The sequence below is a fragment of the Lepidochelys olivacea genome (genome assembly GCF_965140295.1).
Source record: "Lepidochelys olivacea isolate rLepOli2 genome assembly, chromosome: 11".
Lineage (NCBI taxonomy): Eukaryota > Metazoa > Chordata > Testudines > Cheloniidae > Lepidochelys > Lepidochelys olivacea.
The window spans coordinates 21,433,115-21,451,801 of NC_140421.1; the positions used below are offsets into that span (position 1 = coordinate 21,433,115).

General features: G+C 38.7%; 1 protein-coding gene across 1 annotated transcript in view; it reads right to left on the minus strand.

Annotated features, from left to right (window-relative positions):
* LRP1B (LDL receptor related protein 1B) overlaps window positions 1-18,687 on the minus strand; it is a gene marked incomplete at its 5' end in the record, with an annotated part of 885,246 nt that overhangs the window by 179,563 nt on the left and 686,996 nt on the right. The window contains 3 exons of the mRNA XM_084642729.1: window positions 113-206; window positions 10,479-10,627; window positions 11,565-11,753. Of these exons, the coding sequence (XP_084498855.1) occupies window positions 113-206; window positions 10,479-10,627; window positions 11,565-11,753 (432 nt within the window). The remainder of the gene's footprint in view (window positions 1-112; window positions 207-10,478; window positions 10,628-11,564; window positions 11,754-18,687) is intronic.

The window sequence follows — 18,687 nt, forward strand, 5'->3', positions numbered from 1 at the left end:
ATGACACTTAGCAGTGATCATCTTATTTAACTTTCTAACTTTTGCATTACAGTATCTTATACAAGAACATCATGGAAAAAGAAGTTGGATTTAGAATTCAGAATGTACTTACGACATTCTTCAGGTTCATCTGATCCATCCCCACAGTCATCTACAGTGTCACATTTCCACCAGAATGGAATACATTTATCAGTTTTGCAACGGAACTGTAGTAAGAAATGGAGGGAAAAAGTCTTAAAATATGAATATTTTTCATGCAAACAAAATAATTTATGAGAAATTAGACTCATAGCTCAAAACTTACACCTACTGTTTCCCTAATGTGCATCTACAGTTGATTTAGTACAAGATACTGTTCGAGGAGCGTTGGCCTAGATCTTCAGCTGGTGTAAATCAGTGTAGCTCCAATGATAGTAAAGCTATCCCATTTTACAACAGCTCAGGATTTGGTCCTTCAATTTTAATTCAAAATAGAAATTTACATTCCTTAAAGAACTGTTATTGGGTCTCTTGAAGCAGATATTTAACAACATTCTTTCAGAATGAATCTGTGTAACAGCAGATATTTTGAAGTTGCTTAATAATTCAACTGAATATACAGTTTTGTTTTTATACAATCACTTTTATGTAAGTTGAATCAAATCAATGGAACAACAACCTAATTCTCCTGATTCCTCAAAAGGCAAAAAATCTGTTAAGTAAGCTCCTTCATAAGGCCCAATATTGCCCCAAATCTCAATTAGAAGCTCCGCTGTTCCTTCACTATCGCTGAGAGAAGAATGCTTCTAGGAGTTAATCTGAAACCACCAATTCTTTTTGCCAATAACATCAAGTGGTAAAGTCTAGGTAGTTTAAGAATACTGGTAATCTATTTTAGTTTTTCTATATCTATGCTTATCCCTGGTTATTTACGTGCTGCACAAAAGTAAGGAGTACAAAAGCCCAGAAACAGAACATGTTTTACTTTGTAAATTCCATCAGGGGAGAGGAGTGTGACTGAGTATACATTTTCTGTTTGTTTGTTTTGTTCAAAGAGCATTGATCCTTAAGGAAGTTTTCTTAAAAGGTTTGTTTTTCACCTTAATCTGAATACCATTAAATCAGAGCTCAGTCTAATTTTTTCTTCCAGGGACTTCCACAGGCATGATATTGCTATCAATTATGCTTTGTGATCTGTATTTAGAACTGAGGTATAAATGCTGAATTATTATTGTGGAGGATAGCTGGGAATCGCTGAAGATAAGGTTGGTCCTGTGAAGTAGCCAGGTCCCAAACACTTAAGTGGCCTTGTAGAAAAGGACTTTCAAGTTCTATTCTAAAGTGGATGATGAAGTACACCCACGTTGGCCTCTAGCATAAGGTGTGCAGCTGCAAGCCATACCACCAGCTCCAATCTTTCTCCAATGTTTATGGCCAAGCTCAGGTAGAGTTAATTGCAATAATTCCACCTGCTAATGTGGAAAATAGAGATGATAATGGCTATTTCCTCATAAAAGAAAAAAATCCACAAATCTAGAGTCACTCACTCATTTTGCTTAAACCATCAACCAATTTTAACTTTTGGTCATCAGTGGCCTGGGAAAATTAAATTTAAACCATTAAAAAACCTTGGGATGAAAATCTCCTCATCCCATTACGTCTCACACTTGACATAAAGATCATCTATTGGCAAAAAATTCCCTCTTTTCTCTTTGCTTGGCAATACAGCTTTGCCTGTTCCCTCTTATTTGAGGACCTAGCCATTGTAATCTATACTTTCAACATTCCTAGGTTGGACTATTGCAGTTCACTCTACCTGAACTTGGACACAAACACTGGAGAAAGAGGTCACTTGGCTAGATCACCATCATCTACTTTAGAACAGGGTTGAAAGTCCTTGAAGAACTGCCTCTGTCACAGAAGCATGAGACTTAGGGAAGAATACAGGTGAGTCATGTGTTCATTTAGATAGAATTCTCTAACCACCTTTGGTCAGACCTTTGGGTGTGTTCTTAAGGATATGATGTCCGGGAAAAAAAACAGTATAGACAGGATCAGCCATCAGAGTTTGAATCTCTCTTCTACCCTGCTTGCTGAGGTTCTCACTACCAATTCAGAAGTTTTCAGAGACAAGTGCAACAGAGAATAGATAACCATAAGTTTGAAGGGAGGGCCCATGAGCATTGAAAAAATCAGGATGAGATCCAAAGGAAGAATCAGTTCCTTGATAGGTGGAAAAACTCTTATTAGGCATGTTAGAACCTTTATGATCAATAGGTTTGAAATGATAGATTGACCCTCTACAGATAGATGATGTGCCGAGAATGCTGCCAAGCATATTTTCACTGAGCTCAGTTCACTGTTTCAGTATAGACATATTGATACTGAAACTTCCTGAGATTTCCCCAAGATTGTTGGCGACACCAGAGAGAAAATCTTGTTCTTTTGCGGAAATTTTGAAAAGAGTAACCTTATCTTGAACAGAAAGATTTCTGGAGCCATGAGAATAACCTCTTTCTCACACCAGTAACAGCTTAGTTCTCACATAGATAAACTAATTCTAAAATCGGTCTTTCTGAGATACGGGTTACTAGAAAGTTCAGCCACAGTTTTATATGATCTATTATTCTGATTAATCTTGATATGTGATTATACTCAGATGGAGAATCCAGTGTACCTATGGCACTAGGGCTGTTACCTACATTTTGATGGTGCTTAGTTGTCGGATTCCAATCAGCCATTCTGGAGAAACTCTAATGTAGCTAAAAGAAAAGGAGTACTTGTGGCACCTTAGAGACTAACCAATTTATTAAAGCATAAGCTTTCGTGAGCTACAGCTCACTTCATCAGATGCATATCGTGGAAACTGCAGCAGACTTTATATATACACAGAGAATATGAACCAATACCTCCTCCCACCCCACTGTCCTGCTGGTAATAGCTTATCTAAAGTGATCATCAGGTGGGCCATTTCCAGCACAAATCCAGGTTTTCTCACCCTCCACCCCCCCACACAAATTCACTCTCCTGCTGGTGATAGCCCATCCAAAGTGACAACTCTTTACACAATGTGACTGGTTTATGAATGAATGAAACCAGTCGGAGAACACTTCAATCTCTCTGGTCACGCAATCACAGACATGAAGGTCGCTATCTTAAAACAAAAAAACTTCAAATCCAGACTCCAGCGAGAAACTGCTGAATTGGAATTCATTTGCAAATTGGATACTATTAATTTAGGCTTAAATAGAGACTGGGAGTGGCTAAGTCATTATGCAAGGTAGCCTGTTTCCTCTTGTTTTTTCCTACCCTCCCCCCCCCCCCAGATGTTCTGGTTTAACTTGGATTTAAACTTGAAGAGTGGTCAGTTTGGATGAGCTATTACCAGCAGGAGAGTGAGTTTGTGTGTGTATGGGGGTGGGGGGGAATGTGAGAAAACCTGGATTTGTGCAGGAAATAGCCCAACTTGATTGTCATGCACATTGTGTAAAGAGTTGTCACTTTGGATGGGCTATCACCAGCAGGAGAGTGAATTTGTGTGGGGGGGTGGAGGGTGAGAAAACCTGGATTTGTGCTGGAAATGGCCCACCTGATGATCACTTTAGATAAGCTATTACCAGCAGGACAGTGGGGTGGGAGGAGGTATTGTTTCATATTCTCTGTGTATATATAAAGTCTGCTGCAGTTTCCATGATATGCATCTGATGAAGTGAGCTGTAGCTCACGAAAGCTTATGCTCTAATAAATTGGTTAGTCTCTAAGGTGCCACAAGTACTCCTTTTCTTTTTGCGAATACAGACTAACACGGCTGTTACTCTGAAACCTGTCTAATGTAGCTGATACCACTTTCTGATTATTATATTTGTTATTGCAGTAGCATCTGGCAGTCAGGGCCCCATTGCGCTGAGCACTGTACAAAGAGGCAATCCTTGCCCCAGAAAGATTTCCGTTTGCACTGGAAACATTACTTGACCAAATCAATGAATGAGATTTCCTGGTTGGGTTCTGTCTGGTTACAAAAATGTATCAAGGCTAATGGAAAATTCCAGCTGAATTACACTTCTCTTCCAATGCCCGTACTGTAAACCACAGATGTTCAAGATGAAGGAGTTCCTGATTCAAAAGGTATGTTGTTTTCTGGAGGTGCAATGTGGAATACTTGGTTATCTGTCAAGTCCAAAGTGCCCTCTGGGCCAGGAGAAGACATTCCTTTCCCTCTTTTCTGTACTTTTATGTGAACTCTCTTGAAAGGCAGAAGATTCTTCTCTACCCAGTATATTGTTTCCACTGCTGTTTAAAAGTTTTAACCTCTGGTATGACCCTGAATTTTGGAATGGATATAAAAACTCATGCCTGATGCCTAAATAAATCTATAACAGGAGGTAGGAGGAGACTTCCCTGTGAGCACCATAATTACCCCCTTTGTATTTTTTTGCACCTTCTGCTGAGGTTTGGTTCTGCGTTGGCTATCAGCATTTTGCTAGTACTTAGCTGTCCACAAAGGAGCATTTGGATGTGATCTGGGAATGACACCTAATTTTGCATTGCATCAGGAGTATAGTTCCATGACCTCAGAAGGAATTTCTGCACTGCATTTTGAGAAGCCCACTCAGGCAATGAAGGCAGTGCCTGGCACCAGCAATCGTAGCAATTGGAGATAATTAGCTACAGATGACAACTGCTAGGAAATGAATAATACAATGAAGTTCTGGATCTTTGCAAATCTTTCCCATAGTGGCAAAATATGACCAGAGCTATGTCTGTTTTGATTCTGGGGGACAACCATTCTCTGTATTGGGTTCAGAAAGTTCTTGATGTTTGATCAAATGGTGAGCATGAATTCCTTTCAGCAGTTGCCCAGTTATAAATGAATGTGTTTCTCTGAGCAGGGTACTAATTGGCATGTTGTCTGTGAATGGGAATATGTGCTTAACTTGCAACATGAGCAAGTCCTGTGATTACCAGAACTTTCTTAAAACTCTGGGTATGGAGGAGCATCCAACATTTCCAGGTGGTCTTCCAGTCAAATACTAACCAGGATCCCAACCCTGCTTAGCTTCCCACAGCAGACAAGTTCTGGTGCGTTCAGCATGATATGGCTGCAGACACAGAGCAGAAGAAAGTGTCTTGTATTGGAATTGTGAGCAAACATACACACACACTGATTTTTCTTGGTCATGCTGATACTTTTGTTGACTTGGAGGAAAGTTTATGTAGCTTTCCATGTAAGTCTTTGTTCCAGATTTTGTCCTCCAGGGTTATAGTCCCTTCTTGGTCACCCTTGGTGTTGGTAATGACTAACACATTGCTATGCTGGCTTTTATAGTGAGAGTTGAGACAATTTACTATCTCAGCTTACTAGATGTCTGTGGGATCCTGCAAGGTTGCCTGCCCACTCCCCTGGACCAGCTAGCACCCATGTACATACTGTAGGAGCAACCTAGTACCTCTATGTGCTTTCCTCAGTAATTCAGGAGTCATACTGAGCATGGGAAGGAATTTCTCACTTTTCTCTCTGTAATCTCATGATGGTGTAGCTTCACAGGGAATGGAATCCTCATGTGTTTCATTTCTGGTCTCAGAGATCCTGAAGTGCTCCTTTTGCTTTATGTGAAGCCTGCCTGTGGAGCAGGGGAGGGATGAAGAGAGAAAAAACCCTTCCTACCTTTCAGATTCTGAGCCCCTTTCCTTGGCAGAGCAAGGGTTTACAGTTGATGATCAGATGGTACAGATCCTATTCCACTGTTACCTAATCTGAAATCCCTTTCATTGCAAAGGGAGATACTTGGGTGCAAGCCAGACAGACACAATTCCAATTATTTTGCACCCTGAGTAAGAGTTTCACAGCAGGGGCAGACTTCTCCGCATGCCCAGACATGCAGAAGGTGTGGGAGGGGCTGTGAGCTTGATACAGAGCACTGTGAGAGCTTCTGTGCAGAGAAAACTCCAGGAAACACTCCCTCCAAGAGGGGGAAAGCAAAGAAGGGGTTTAACCTCTGATTTTAACCCCACACGTTCATTAACGATACTAACTGCTGCCTTGAAAAGATGATGCTTTCTTTTGACATTTTGGGACCTGAAGTCTCTGGGATTTGCAAGACTTACCCAAGAGCATCATAAAAATCTCAAATCATCGTGTGTGGAAGGGGAACTGGGGAACTGTGTAGCAGCCTGTCTTCCTTCCTCAGAGATGAGGACCCATTTCAGTATCTGGGAGAGGAGGACTTTTTGATCCTTTTGTGTGTGTGGGGGGGGATTTTCCACATCCAGCCTGGGTGTATTGTGGGAATTACCCACTGAGCTGTCTGGATAGCATCTTCCTTGTCCTTAGACTCTTTCCCCAAAAGGCTCAGAAGCTCCTGATAGGGCTTTTTTGCACTGGCATGGTTGCTCCTCAGGGCAGGGTGTGAACTGGGTATGCTGGTCCAACTCTGAGCTCCATACCCTGGCAGCATGAGAGTCAGCTGGCTGTGAACTGACAGGACATAATTCACCCTCTGTTTCCTCACATGTGGAACAAAACTTAGATTTGGCCTGGTGTTTGTGGGACAACTCTACCATTTTTGAGAAGGGGCAGAGAAATCCTGGAGGGGAGGCACTGAAGTGCTTGATCTGGGTGATTGAAACGACTACACTGACACATACCCGATCCAGCGGATGAGGAAAAAATATTATATGATGCTTCTGCAGAAAAATGAATAAAAATAATGTTATAAAACAAAATTGTCTGGATAAATTGAAATGCCAATTTGTTCCACTGCTGGAGGAAGAAAATCTGGTGGCCTTTGTTGAAAGGCAGACCTTAGTCCTTGAGTCCCTAGCAACCACGCTGGAGTGCCTCCAGATTCCATAGGTGGGGAAGCGGATTCACCATGAGTGAAGAATGAGGAGAGAGGCTCTGCAACAGAAAGTGAATTAAAGGAGCAGGCTTCTCAGCTGGACTTTTATGGTCTCCTGATACCCAAGAAGTTGTGAAATGTTCCTGCTGATATGGCCAGGTTATCCATAAAGGATGGAGGACAATGAAAGGATTCTATGTAAAAGTACCCAGGAAGCCTGAGAGACCCTGGAGATGAAGTTCTTAATGCAGCATAAGAGTGAATGTGACCCCCACAAGAAACCACAACTCCTTTGTCTGGAGAACTATTCCAGGCCTGCAAGCCCACCCACATGACAGAAAGGCTGACCCAAAAGCCCTGAGAAGTGAAATTCAATCAGGAAATGCAGTTATATTTCCCAGGACTGAGGAAGGGCCCCTCAACTTGATCCCTCTAGTACAGAACGTAAGGTGGAAGCACATACAGAAAGTAAAAGTGTGTTGGCACTGAGAAACCTGTGGCAACTCCAAAGAAAGGGTGGTAGATCTTACAGATTGTTGTCACTGGAAAGATTGGAGGTACCTTTGGTTTGAAAAAAACACAACCAAGGTCTCTGATCTGCTTATGGCAATGTTTTACTTCCTCCTCTGCAATGACACTGAGACCTACTCTCAGTTCCATTTCTTATCCTTATGCTTTAGACATAAGAACAACAGAAGAGCAGAACCAAGGCTTTTATAAACATCAGGTGTCACTGAGATCCTGAGTTTCCAGTAAGGAACCCACTTAGCCGGTGACTTGCCAGTTGCTGAGCCAGTCTCCAGTACTGAAAATATGCTTGAATACTTTCTTGCCCAGGAGGAAGCACCACCAAAGTCCCTCACAGTGAAGGTGCCACTGTCCTAACACACTGAAATGATGAAGCTGGTATACTCTGCAATGGAGCAAGTCTGAAACCAAACTCCAAATATTCCTCTCCAATTTGAAACTGAATTAAGGTGCCAATCCCATCATCAAGGACTTGTGTTTCCAAATAGGCAAAATATTGTTTCACAGTGCCTCCCTCTCACCTCCAATCTTCTAAGGAACACAGAAAACATCCATCCTGTGCTGTACTCTTATACACTGATTTTCCAGCAGGTACGTAAGCCCAGGTCTCTCCCTGAATTTGGCTCATTTTCTAAATGAGTGATTTAATAAAAATGTAATATAGATACAACTAAAAAGGTCATATCCTACATTAAAAATAGTTAAATTAAATTACACATTATTCTTTGAGGTGGACCAAACTGCTTTAGATCCAGTTAAGTGTTTTCAAACATTGCAGCTGGTAATGGGTAGTTAGATCAATTTGCTACCAAACTTTTGTTAATATTTTCCTGTAGCATTTGCTGTTATGTTTATTCAGATCATTGTCAGAGATACTGTCAGAAAAAAGGAATAGCTGTGATACCACACCTGAGAAGACTACATTCCAGAAGCACTATTTCTAGTAATTTGGACACATCATAGTGCTTCATTACTTTGTACCCAGTGTTCATGGGTACCTTGCAGGTATGGTACCTGCAAATAGTGAATATTACCATTGTAACAGAACACTCATTTTCAATGACTGTAAAGAATAATCTATAATTTTTTTTAAGTTATATCATAAAAGATAGTAAGTCTGACATCAGCTTGGGAAACACAATATGTCCCTTTTGATGAACTTTCATATACAGGAAGATGACTGAAAGGATGCTGAAAGTTATGAAAAATCATAACTGATACATTGTAGAAACATGTAAAATGCATTTAAAATTGCTTCTCTCTCTATCGCATTATTGTGATTTAAAGTCCATTATCTGACAATAGCTAGAGCTGGAAACAAGTGCTATATCCCATGGGAAAAATGGAATTTCTAGATTTTTTTTTCCTTTTAATAGCCCTTAACATCTGAGAGATATTAGAGCTTTTACCTATCACTGGTCCAGGATTTAACATTTCTTCAATTTGCAGTTAATATAATCTGAGGCAGAAGTTTCACATTCTAGGGGGTATCATGGTTTGGGGTTCAATCCAGTGGGGTCTTGTGTCCTTTCTTACCCTGTAACCTGAGTGGCTCACAATGCTTTGCTACTATAGCTCCCAGCCCAGAAGGCTCACATTCAGCAACAAGTGAGCAGGTCACATCCAAGTGTCTGTGTGCTATGCAGCCACCCCTAGTTCAGCAGCTCTGACCCTAGCAGCCTGTCTACTGCCCTACAGCCCCACCTTGGCTTCCATCAGCCTTAATTACAACCAGCCAGGTGACCGCAACACACTCCCAGTCCTGAATTTTCCCAAAACCACGTGCTTGCAATGCCCAGCCTTTCCCTGGACAGTTCAGAGAAATAATAAGGTTTGTTTGTTCCTTTAAAGAGACAAAAGCACAAAATAGCTTATTAACTTAACTTGGTTAAATACACTTCCTTTTCCTGAAAATAGAGCATTGAGTTGGTTTATAGTAAAAATAAAACAAATTTTATTAACAGGACATAGATTAAATGATGAAAAGTAAAGTGAATAAAATTGGAAAAGGTTACAAGTAAATCAAAGGGAAACATGCATCTAAAAGTCTAAAGCTTAATCTATCAAGGTATAGGCTTTGTTCAGGATGGCTTCTCACCCAGCTTCCTTCTTCCAAGCTATTGCTGACATTTCCTCAGTCAGGACCTTCCACAGAAGTACAAGGCATTGGCTCTCCTTCTCTTTCAAGGTGACAGATCTTTGGCTAAGCAGGTTTCTCTCCTATATTTATTTCCCAGAGATTCAACTCTTCCTTGGTTTAAGGACCTATCTTTCTCAATTTGGGAGAGCTCTGGTCCCTTGTGTCTGTCTAGTGATGGATGCCAAATATGGCTTCTGTCATTGCTTATATCTTCCAAAGTTCAATTATCTTGTTTCAAAAGGCAGGATGACTTCATGCTGTTTTTCCCTTCCTGTGGGCTTCCCATCTCCCTATATGTAAATGAGGCTTCCATTGTTTTGATTCCACCATGCTTAATTTGCATAGGAAACAGGTAAATAGCTGTGAAATTCCCTCCATCCTAGGAGAGACCCATTTCTCCCTTTGTTTGGACACAGACTATGGAGACTAATATCAATATAATTCCTTATATAGTGTTGATACATACATTTTACAATGATATTAATCACCCACTTAAAGCAGGATTAAAATCCCTTGGTTCAACACTTTAATGGCAGAATTTAGTCTTTAAATTTGGCACAATAACTCTTCTGAAGGCAACTGAATGTACTGTGCTTTTTTTAAAATATATATATATATATACACATATACATATACACAACAACTTTTGCAGAGGAAACAAAAATATTTTCTTTCTGAAATGTTGCCCTCATGATATTATGGTAGTTTACCTCCTTCTTGTTAAACAATGAGTCACACAAGCTCTAAGCTTCATACACAAATATATTTTCATAGCACCTCAGGTATGTGATTTTCAAATTTTATATTTAAACACAAATCATTCTTCTCTTCATATGTCCTAAGATAACTGATCTCCACAAAGAATAGCTGATGTTACTTCAAAGTTGTGCTGTGGTTTGGTGAACTCCTTCAGGTGTGCACCACTTTCATCAGTATGAACATTTGGCTGTAAGTAAAGCTGCAAATATACAGTAAAATGGCAACTGACTTACCTGACTGGCTGTGCAGTTTGACAAGCAGGTCTTGTTATCTGCAGCAAGGTAAAAATTAGTGGGACAGGCACAAGTGTGTGTTTTGCCAGGAGCTAAGAGACACAAGTGACTGCAGCCACCATTATTTATCATACACAAATGTTTAGACACTGTGAATGAAAAAGAAAAAAGAATATTAAAACCTATCAATCAACATGCTGATTCACAGGGGAAAACCCCCAAACAAATAAAAAACAACACAGGCAACTTTCTTTTCTCTTTAGGGAAGCTTCTAGTAATATAAACCTGTTACCTCACCATACTTTAAATCTCTTTTATGGTAAAAGGGGAAGTAAAATGCACTAGGTACAAATTACATTATTTTTACAATGTCGTAGTTTATAAAAAAAAAGCATTCCTTAAAAACAAAAACAATGAAACAACCACTTTTTTAGCCATCGGTCTTTCAAATTGTCTTATTAAGGAGCACAAGAATTTTGTATGAGGCAAATTAATTCACTAATAAAAATGAAGATTTGAATGCTGAAACAATGAGAGAAAGCACTAACCTTTTACAATGGTGCTGCTAATTTGCTAATCTAGACCAGCTGCCAAATTTTATTTAACTAGAACTGTAATACACGGACGGTAGAGGATCAGAGAGAGAGAGAGTTATAATACTGTCCTCCTTCTGTAGGTTTTTTGGGCCAACTATTGTTTAAATAACTCTAGGGCTTGTTAGACACCAGTATTTCTTTAAAATGTTAACTCTCCTGGTTTTGTAATAATAATATTGAAAGCTTTGCTAATACTTTATTTCTCCTTTGCTGGACTGATTTTATCATCTTTGAAACATAATATAATTTTAATAATTCAGTTGATCTAGTCAATAAGCTGTTCTTTAATCATTTCAACTTGATATTTAGTTACTTAAGAAATCTACCAAAACCATTCTACAAATACTTATAATTATTGCATAAAAATGCCCAATCCTAATACAAAAAAAAAAACCAGAATAAAAATAAATAAAACATCAGTGAATTCAGAAATTAGATGTTTGTGAAATATGCTGATGTGCTGTCTGAAAAGCATGGATAGAATAATTACCATCAGGTTGTCTATAAGAATGATACACCTGGATATCTGTTATGGCATGCCATGAGTTAATCAGTGATATTCTGTCTGCTCCAGAGGTTTTGTGGGCACGGCTCAGTGACTTGGTTTTCCCATCTGTCCAGTAGATGTAGTCTTCAAACAATGTTAGTGCAATCACCCCTGGAATATCTTGATTTGGGACTGCAATAGGAGATGGTAAGATTAAAGTTCAGTCTTGGAAGACTGCCAGTTAAAATATTCCATACTGTATGGGCTGACAGATACAACCACTATATAACTTCTTGTAAATAACTGCCTTGACAATCTGTCAAGCCTGGAGGGTATTTTACTACCAGTTAAAATAATGCAGGATTGGGTGCAACAGCTCTGCTTGCATATATTTAGTTGGCCCAACCACTGCAAAGAAAATGAACGAATTTCAGTTAACAAATAATTACGTCCAGATTCTAAACAAATTACATGTTAAATTTTAATAAAGTAGTTAGCATATATATTTAAGTTAATTTACTCTGCTAAAGGTCATTATTTTGATTTTAAGGGACTACAACTTATTAAACCATAACCAAGATGCACCTTTAGATGTACTGTATTTTAACACCATTAAAAGCTATTCAAGTCACTTCTTTATGGTGACATATTACAGCTCACAAGATAAACTAAAAAACAGCTTTTCTGCTAACAGAAATGCAACAATGGTTAAAGGCTTACTGCTGTATATATTTACTTTTTAATACCAACAATACATATCACAGGTGAAAATAGACAATAACTTTTATTCTAACTCCCAGAATAGAAATCCTAACTGGGTTAGGGATTCTCAGTTTTTCATGTGAAAAATCTACATCATTCAGAGCAAATGAATTGTTAAAGTACATTATGTAGTGATACCACTGTTACAGTGCAGAAATACGTTTTTCTTATACTTTATAAGATTTAAGTATAACTTCAGTAGTATGTTACTCCATGAGTTCTCTCATTGAAACCACTGGAAGCACTTGTGGCGTAGCATACTATGAACACCCAGAAGGACAGCAGAATATGGCCCACATTGTTCTGAACGAGCTTAACAAACACTGAACAAGCATTGTTAACATTCACTTTTGTAAAATTGAACAAACCCAGGTTGTTCAGGTAAATATGCATTTTTTATAGATTTACTTACTTGCCTACTGTAGCTTAAAAAAAGAAAAATCAATCTGTTTAAAAAACCTTATGACAAAACATCCCGAGCTTTGAAGAAATAGTCCAGTAATGATACCATGAGATTTAAGAACTTCTGGAAAAATTATAAAACACGTAATTATGATGAGGAAATGGCAGACAGATGTTATGTTTGAGGTTATTTTGAAAGGACGGTACTGAATGCATGAATCTGACCAACTGTCCTGAACTAGATGGTCAAAAAGGAAATTAGCAGTATGAAATGGATATTTTCAAGTTACTTAAAACTACCGTTGTACAGTAAAACCTGGAGACAGGTGATATTTTTTTTCTTAGAAACTGCATGCACCTGGTATGCATAGTTGACAAGTTGGCCCAATTACAAGAAAACTGTAAAAAAATAACATCAAGTGTCACCCACAGGTATTCAGTTGATGAATAAACCTTGAAAAAAAATAGAAACATTGTGTGGGCTGAAGTTTAACAGGTGCTTATTATACATTTCAAAGTCAATTCCAAAACTTTCAACATTGCCTAGAACTCCTCCAATAATATTTTTTTGCATGTTAGCATTGGTTCAGATGGAAATAAAACATACACACATAGAGCACCTACACATTCCTACTGTATGATTTGTTTTTCTTAAACTTTTGAGTTGTATTCAGTCAGAAGATTTATGTTATGGCACTTAGAATTGGTGTTAAAATGCAGGTTTAGGTGGTGGGGAATTTTCATCTGAACTCATCAGAACCCTTGTGCCACATATATAATAGAAGCTGGTATTCACTTTATATACTACCATTTAATATATTCATGAGCATAACATCAAATTCCACCATGCCTTGTACAAGCATTGTTATGTCATTCATTCTGCAGTGAATAAGTATATCTTCCAGTTGCTCAAAACATTTTTTATGCTAACCCTAGTGTGTCTTGTTTGGCAGATATGGCATGTAAAACACTATTATTCATAACTGTCAAGTCAACTGATGGATGCTTTTGTTTGGAATTAGGAGTCTTTCTACAAAATGCCATATATATCTTTAAGGGTCATTTTTAATATTTAGAAATTGTATCTGACATGGCTTTCACTACTTTTTCCCTTAGCAATGTTTGTTGTGGTACAATTTTAAAAAGCTGTAATAATCTTTTGAACCGGAGATTCTTTCCCGCTTGTCTGCTCTATGTATGGTATGTAAGTACTGACAACAATAAAGCATCACTAAAATAGTGAATGTATTTGCATTGCAGAAGGTGAAATAAATTAGAATTCTAACTTGGGGTATTTCACTTACAGCTATTAAAAGTATGAGTTACCATTAACATAAAATTTATTTCCCAAAAAGGAATTCATTTAAAAATACAAAAGTAACAATAATTTAGTTAAAATGGAAAATGTGTTACCGAGTTTTCTGGGGCTGACCTGTCTCCTAGTATGAGAATTGGAATTTGTGCCCCTCTTTCTGGAAATATCAGAGGACATTCAGACTTATCCCTGGGGCTTCTTTCATGGCTTAACCAAGCCCTTTCCAAAGTACCTTCCAGTTACTAAACCTGAGATTTTCAAAGTCATTCTTAGAAAGTTTGAACACGCAGTTCCCATTAATTTTAATGAGAATTAGAAGTTCAAAATCTTTATGTAACCTTGAAAATCTCAGCATAAATATTTATTAGTTGACTAAATCTAAATATCTTACCTTACTTCACTGTTAACTACAAGCATGAGCACTAAAGAAATGATTGTAAAAATGCCCAACGGACTTAGTTTGAACGGGAAGAATTAGGGGGAGGTCAATCTGTGAAGGAAATCATGATGTAACAAATGTTCTATTCTGGATTCTGACATCTTCCTGAGTCTGAGACATCTTAGTTATAGCAAGAAATAAGAAAAATAGTGAAAAGTGTGGGAGAAGGGTGAACAAAGAATGTTTCTTCTTCGCTAAAGTTAGTATCTCAATCTATTTGGTCATCACTTCTTGGAGCACCTTTCTGCCAAAGAATGCTTCTGCAGAGTATAAGTCAGGCCTGTAGATCTTTACAAAATGTTGATTCATGACAAGATGACAATTTTCCATTTGTTTTGTGGTGGCTGATTCACTTTCTGCCCAGGATGCTACTACAGACTGTGTTGACCAAAATAAGTCTCTTAAGCTGAATATCTTTCAGTGATACAGCATTTGATTCATTTTTTTACATAGAGGATTTGAATGCCCTCAGGCAAAGATATTTAGGGTGGAAGGCAATAAATAAAGGTTTTCTTAAACATGCATGTACTCTGTGCCTCCTCATACTCTCATGTGAGGGTGTAAAAGACAGGGCAGCTGCGACCCTTCCTCAGCTCCTTTATAGTTCAAAGCCAATGCTGTTGAGGACTCAGAAATGTGGGGACAGATCATGGAAACCACACAGATCACAACATCTCAAAGAGTCACAGTGACTGTATGGTAGTTAATTGTTCTTTCTTCTTCAAGTATATATCAGGATGGGTCCCACTGTCATGACTGGGAAGCAGTATCTTCCCGGAACAGCTGGAGTGAGGAATTTCAGCTGTATTTGTCAAACAGAGATTGAAGTACTGTTGTCCCGAAATTGGTATCTGACTTAGTTGCCATGTCAAGTGCATAATGTTTAATTGAGTTAGTGGGTTGCTCCATGTAGCTGTCTTGCAATTCTCGGAAAGAGACACATTTCTGAAGTAGGCAGATGATTCCACCTGTTCACTTGTGCAGTGTACCTTGACATTCAGAGGCAGAGGCTTGCCAGCCAGTTGATAGCAGCTGGAAATACACTGTGAAACCCACATTGAAATTCTCTGTGATGAGTTAGCTTAGTTTTTCAGTGCACTGGATATGGCCACAACAAGGCCTGAAAGGCTTGGTGCTGCTGAGGTAATAGAGCAAGGCTTTGTAGATGTCCGAAATATGCAGCTGCAACTTCTTCTCTTCCAGCATCAAGTACAAGGTTTGGGGAAAGATTTTCATCACCACCTTGTCCCTGTGGAAGGATGTGGAAGGCAGCCTGGCCATAATAGCGAGGATCTTACTGATTCTGCATGCTGAGATAAAAGATGAGAAAGACTATCTTGATAGTAAGGTGATGTCAACAAGAAGCTCCATAAGTTTTAGAAGAACAATATTGAGTGGTAGTCAGGTCCCCCTTATACTGGAGGTCAAATATACAGAAGGCCTTGAGGAATTTCAATGCCACAGGATGTGAGAAGACCAGGTATGACTGTACTGGGGCATGGCATGCAAATATTGAAGCAAGGTGAATCTTAGCTGAGTTAAATGGTAACATTGTGTGTTTCAGGATTATATATAGACCAACATCTTCAGTATCAGGGCCTCCACTGGCTCACTATTATTTTGAATTGCCCTTATGGAAAATCTTTTCCATTTCAAGGAACATGTCTTCCTAGTGAAATGTTTCCTGTTTACAGATTTTTAGAACTTGTAGGGAACAGACTCCATCAGTCAGTGCTCAGCCAACCAACATCTAAGCCACAGATGCAACAACTGTGAGTCTGAGTGCAGTATCTTTGTGATTCTGGGATATTATGTCTGGAAAGGATAGAAGATTTATGCGAGGCTGCTTGGACAACTAACAAGTCCGACAGTCAAAATTGTCTTGGTCAGTGTGGAGCTATCATGATGACTGAAGCCCTGTCTAGTTCGATCTTGGATGTTTTTTGTGGGGACCAGGAGAATTAGAGGGAAAGCATATAGCAGTCCATGAGACTATAGACGGAGGGAAGGCATCCTCAGAGAGCCTGGGCTCATGTCTCCCCTGAAGCAGTACTTAGTATTATCTTCTGTGGTGAACAAGTCTGTGATGAGAGTTCCGCACTGATGGAACGCTGGTTTTGGAGGGTTATCCACAGCAACTACTTGGGATATTATCCTACATACAGCCAGAGAATCCTTAGGTAACCCTTGAGGGCACTTTAAGCACCTGTGTGCTCCTGGAATAACAAATTTGACCTGTTTCTGGTACATGCTCTAACAGAGGTAGAACCTAAATGTCTCAGGTTGGGTGAACGTTTAGTGTCCAGATATAATTTAACTGATTTTTAATTCAACAAAAATATTATCTGCCTGATTTGTAAAATGCATTACCATAACTATTAATGAAAGTGGAGAGACTAATTTCCAAATTACTATTCTGAATCCTGGAATATTGTTAAATTCCCCAAACAATGTACTCTAGTCTTTACATATTCCTTTCCATTCAGTAAATGGTAATTCTGCACATACATATATGAGAGAGAGACAGAGAGAGGACCCCCATATGGTTATTGATGTGTGTGTGTCACCATCTTAACAGTGTTTCAGCATTGTTTCTATATAGTTGTGACAAAAGTGATACCAATGAAATTGTTACATTTATTTCAATGAAGTGACCGAAATGCTATCAGTGTGTGTGTGGGAGGGGCAGGGTTCAATAGTTATTATATCTGTATTTAGCAAGTAGTTTTGAGGTATACCTTAATTATCCTTGCCACTTCCTGTCACAAGGACAAATATCATCTTTATTTGTAAAAACGAGACTGGATACTCATTTTGTTTAGTCAGATCTGTAAACACCTGCCATGAATTGATTTTCACTGGCCCCCTAAGCCATGTGACTGATAGCCTTAACATAAGATTTTTATTGTGTTTGGAGAATGAAGTAGAGGTGAACACACAGCAATTTTAGGAACACATGCATGATTCTTCTATCATTTACACCAGAATAAATCAGGAGTGCCTCCACTAACATTAATGGAGCTACACTGGTGTAAAACCAGGCTGTTTGGGAAAGGCAGCAGAAAGAGAAATTGCTGTTGTCTCATTGAAACCTTGTAGCTCTCTGGATAGTCGCTTCTGCTTGAGTTCTGAAAGTGTATCTACTCCTATGACTTGTGAGCTTTGCTGCCGCTTTTGATACGAAAAAAAAAAAAACCTGTTGAAGGGTGTCAATATTGTACTTCTGAATAAAATAGGATTTTTTCTCTCAAGATGATATTCATCCCTGTGCAGAGGGGCAGATCAAGGTTATGCACCAAATAAGTTCTGAAAACTCAGCTTAGTGGTACTTTTGCACATTGGCCTTGATCTGCCCTTCTGTGTATTTCACCTCCAGTGAAAAACCCACTCCTGGAATCCATTCTCTCTTAACCACTCAAGACTGTGACTATACACTATTTAGCAGAATACTGCAAAATGACATCCTCAATATAGACATATTAGGAAATGATTAAAAGTGTTAAGTTAGTTGTCTTTCAGTCTAAATTTAGGGGTTGCTACATTGTCATAATACACATTCAAAAATCTATCAACATTTACAATTTATCATAGCTTTGATGGATTATGAGTACATCCAAAAATTCAGAGTAAACTGTGTTCATAGGAAAAAATAAGATTCAAGAGTGGTAGAATATAATATAAAATCTCAATTTTCCCGTTATCCCTAATTTACAAGGCAGCGAAGTTAGTGTGCAGGATAAAATATTAATTACACTCCAGAGACTGCATTTCAGAATAGAGTTGACTGACTGCAGCAACTAAATTTTAATAATTTTAAAAACACCACTACTATGTCCAAACCCTGGAAACAGCCATAGGTACTAGGATGGCTCCACAATATTCCAACTTCTTCATAGGCCACTGCAAGAAAGAATTTCTGGAAAAATGTGACACAACAAATGACATATGCGAGATACAATGATATTTTTCTCCACTGTACCAACAACCTAAACTCCCCCATGGATTTCCACCACAACTTCAACAACCACTGTCCATCCATCAAATTCTCTCTAGAACACTCCCACACCAGCATCAACGTCCTGGACACCACAATCAGCCGCAACAACAGACCCTCACAGACAACTATATACAAGAAACACACAAATCACCTCGCCTACCTTCACAGATCCAATAACCGTTCCCAAACACACCAGAAAATCTGTTATCTA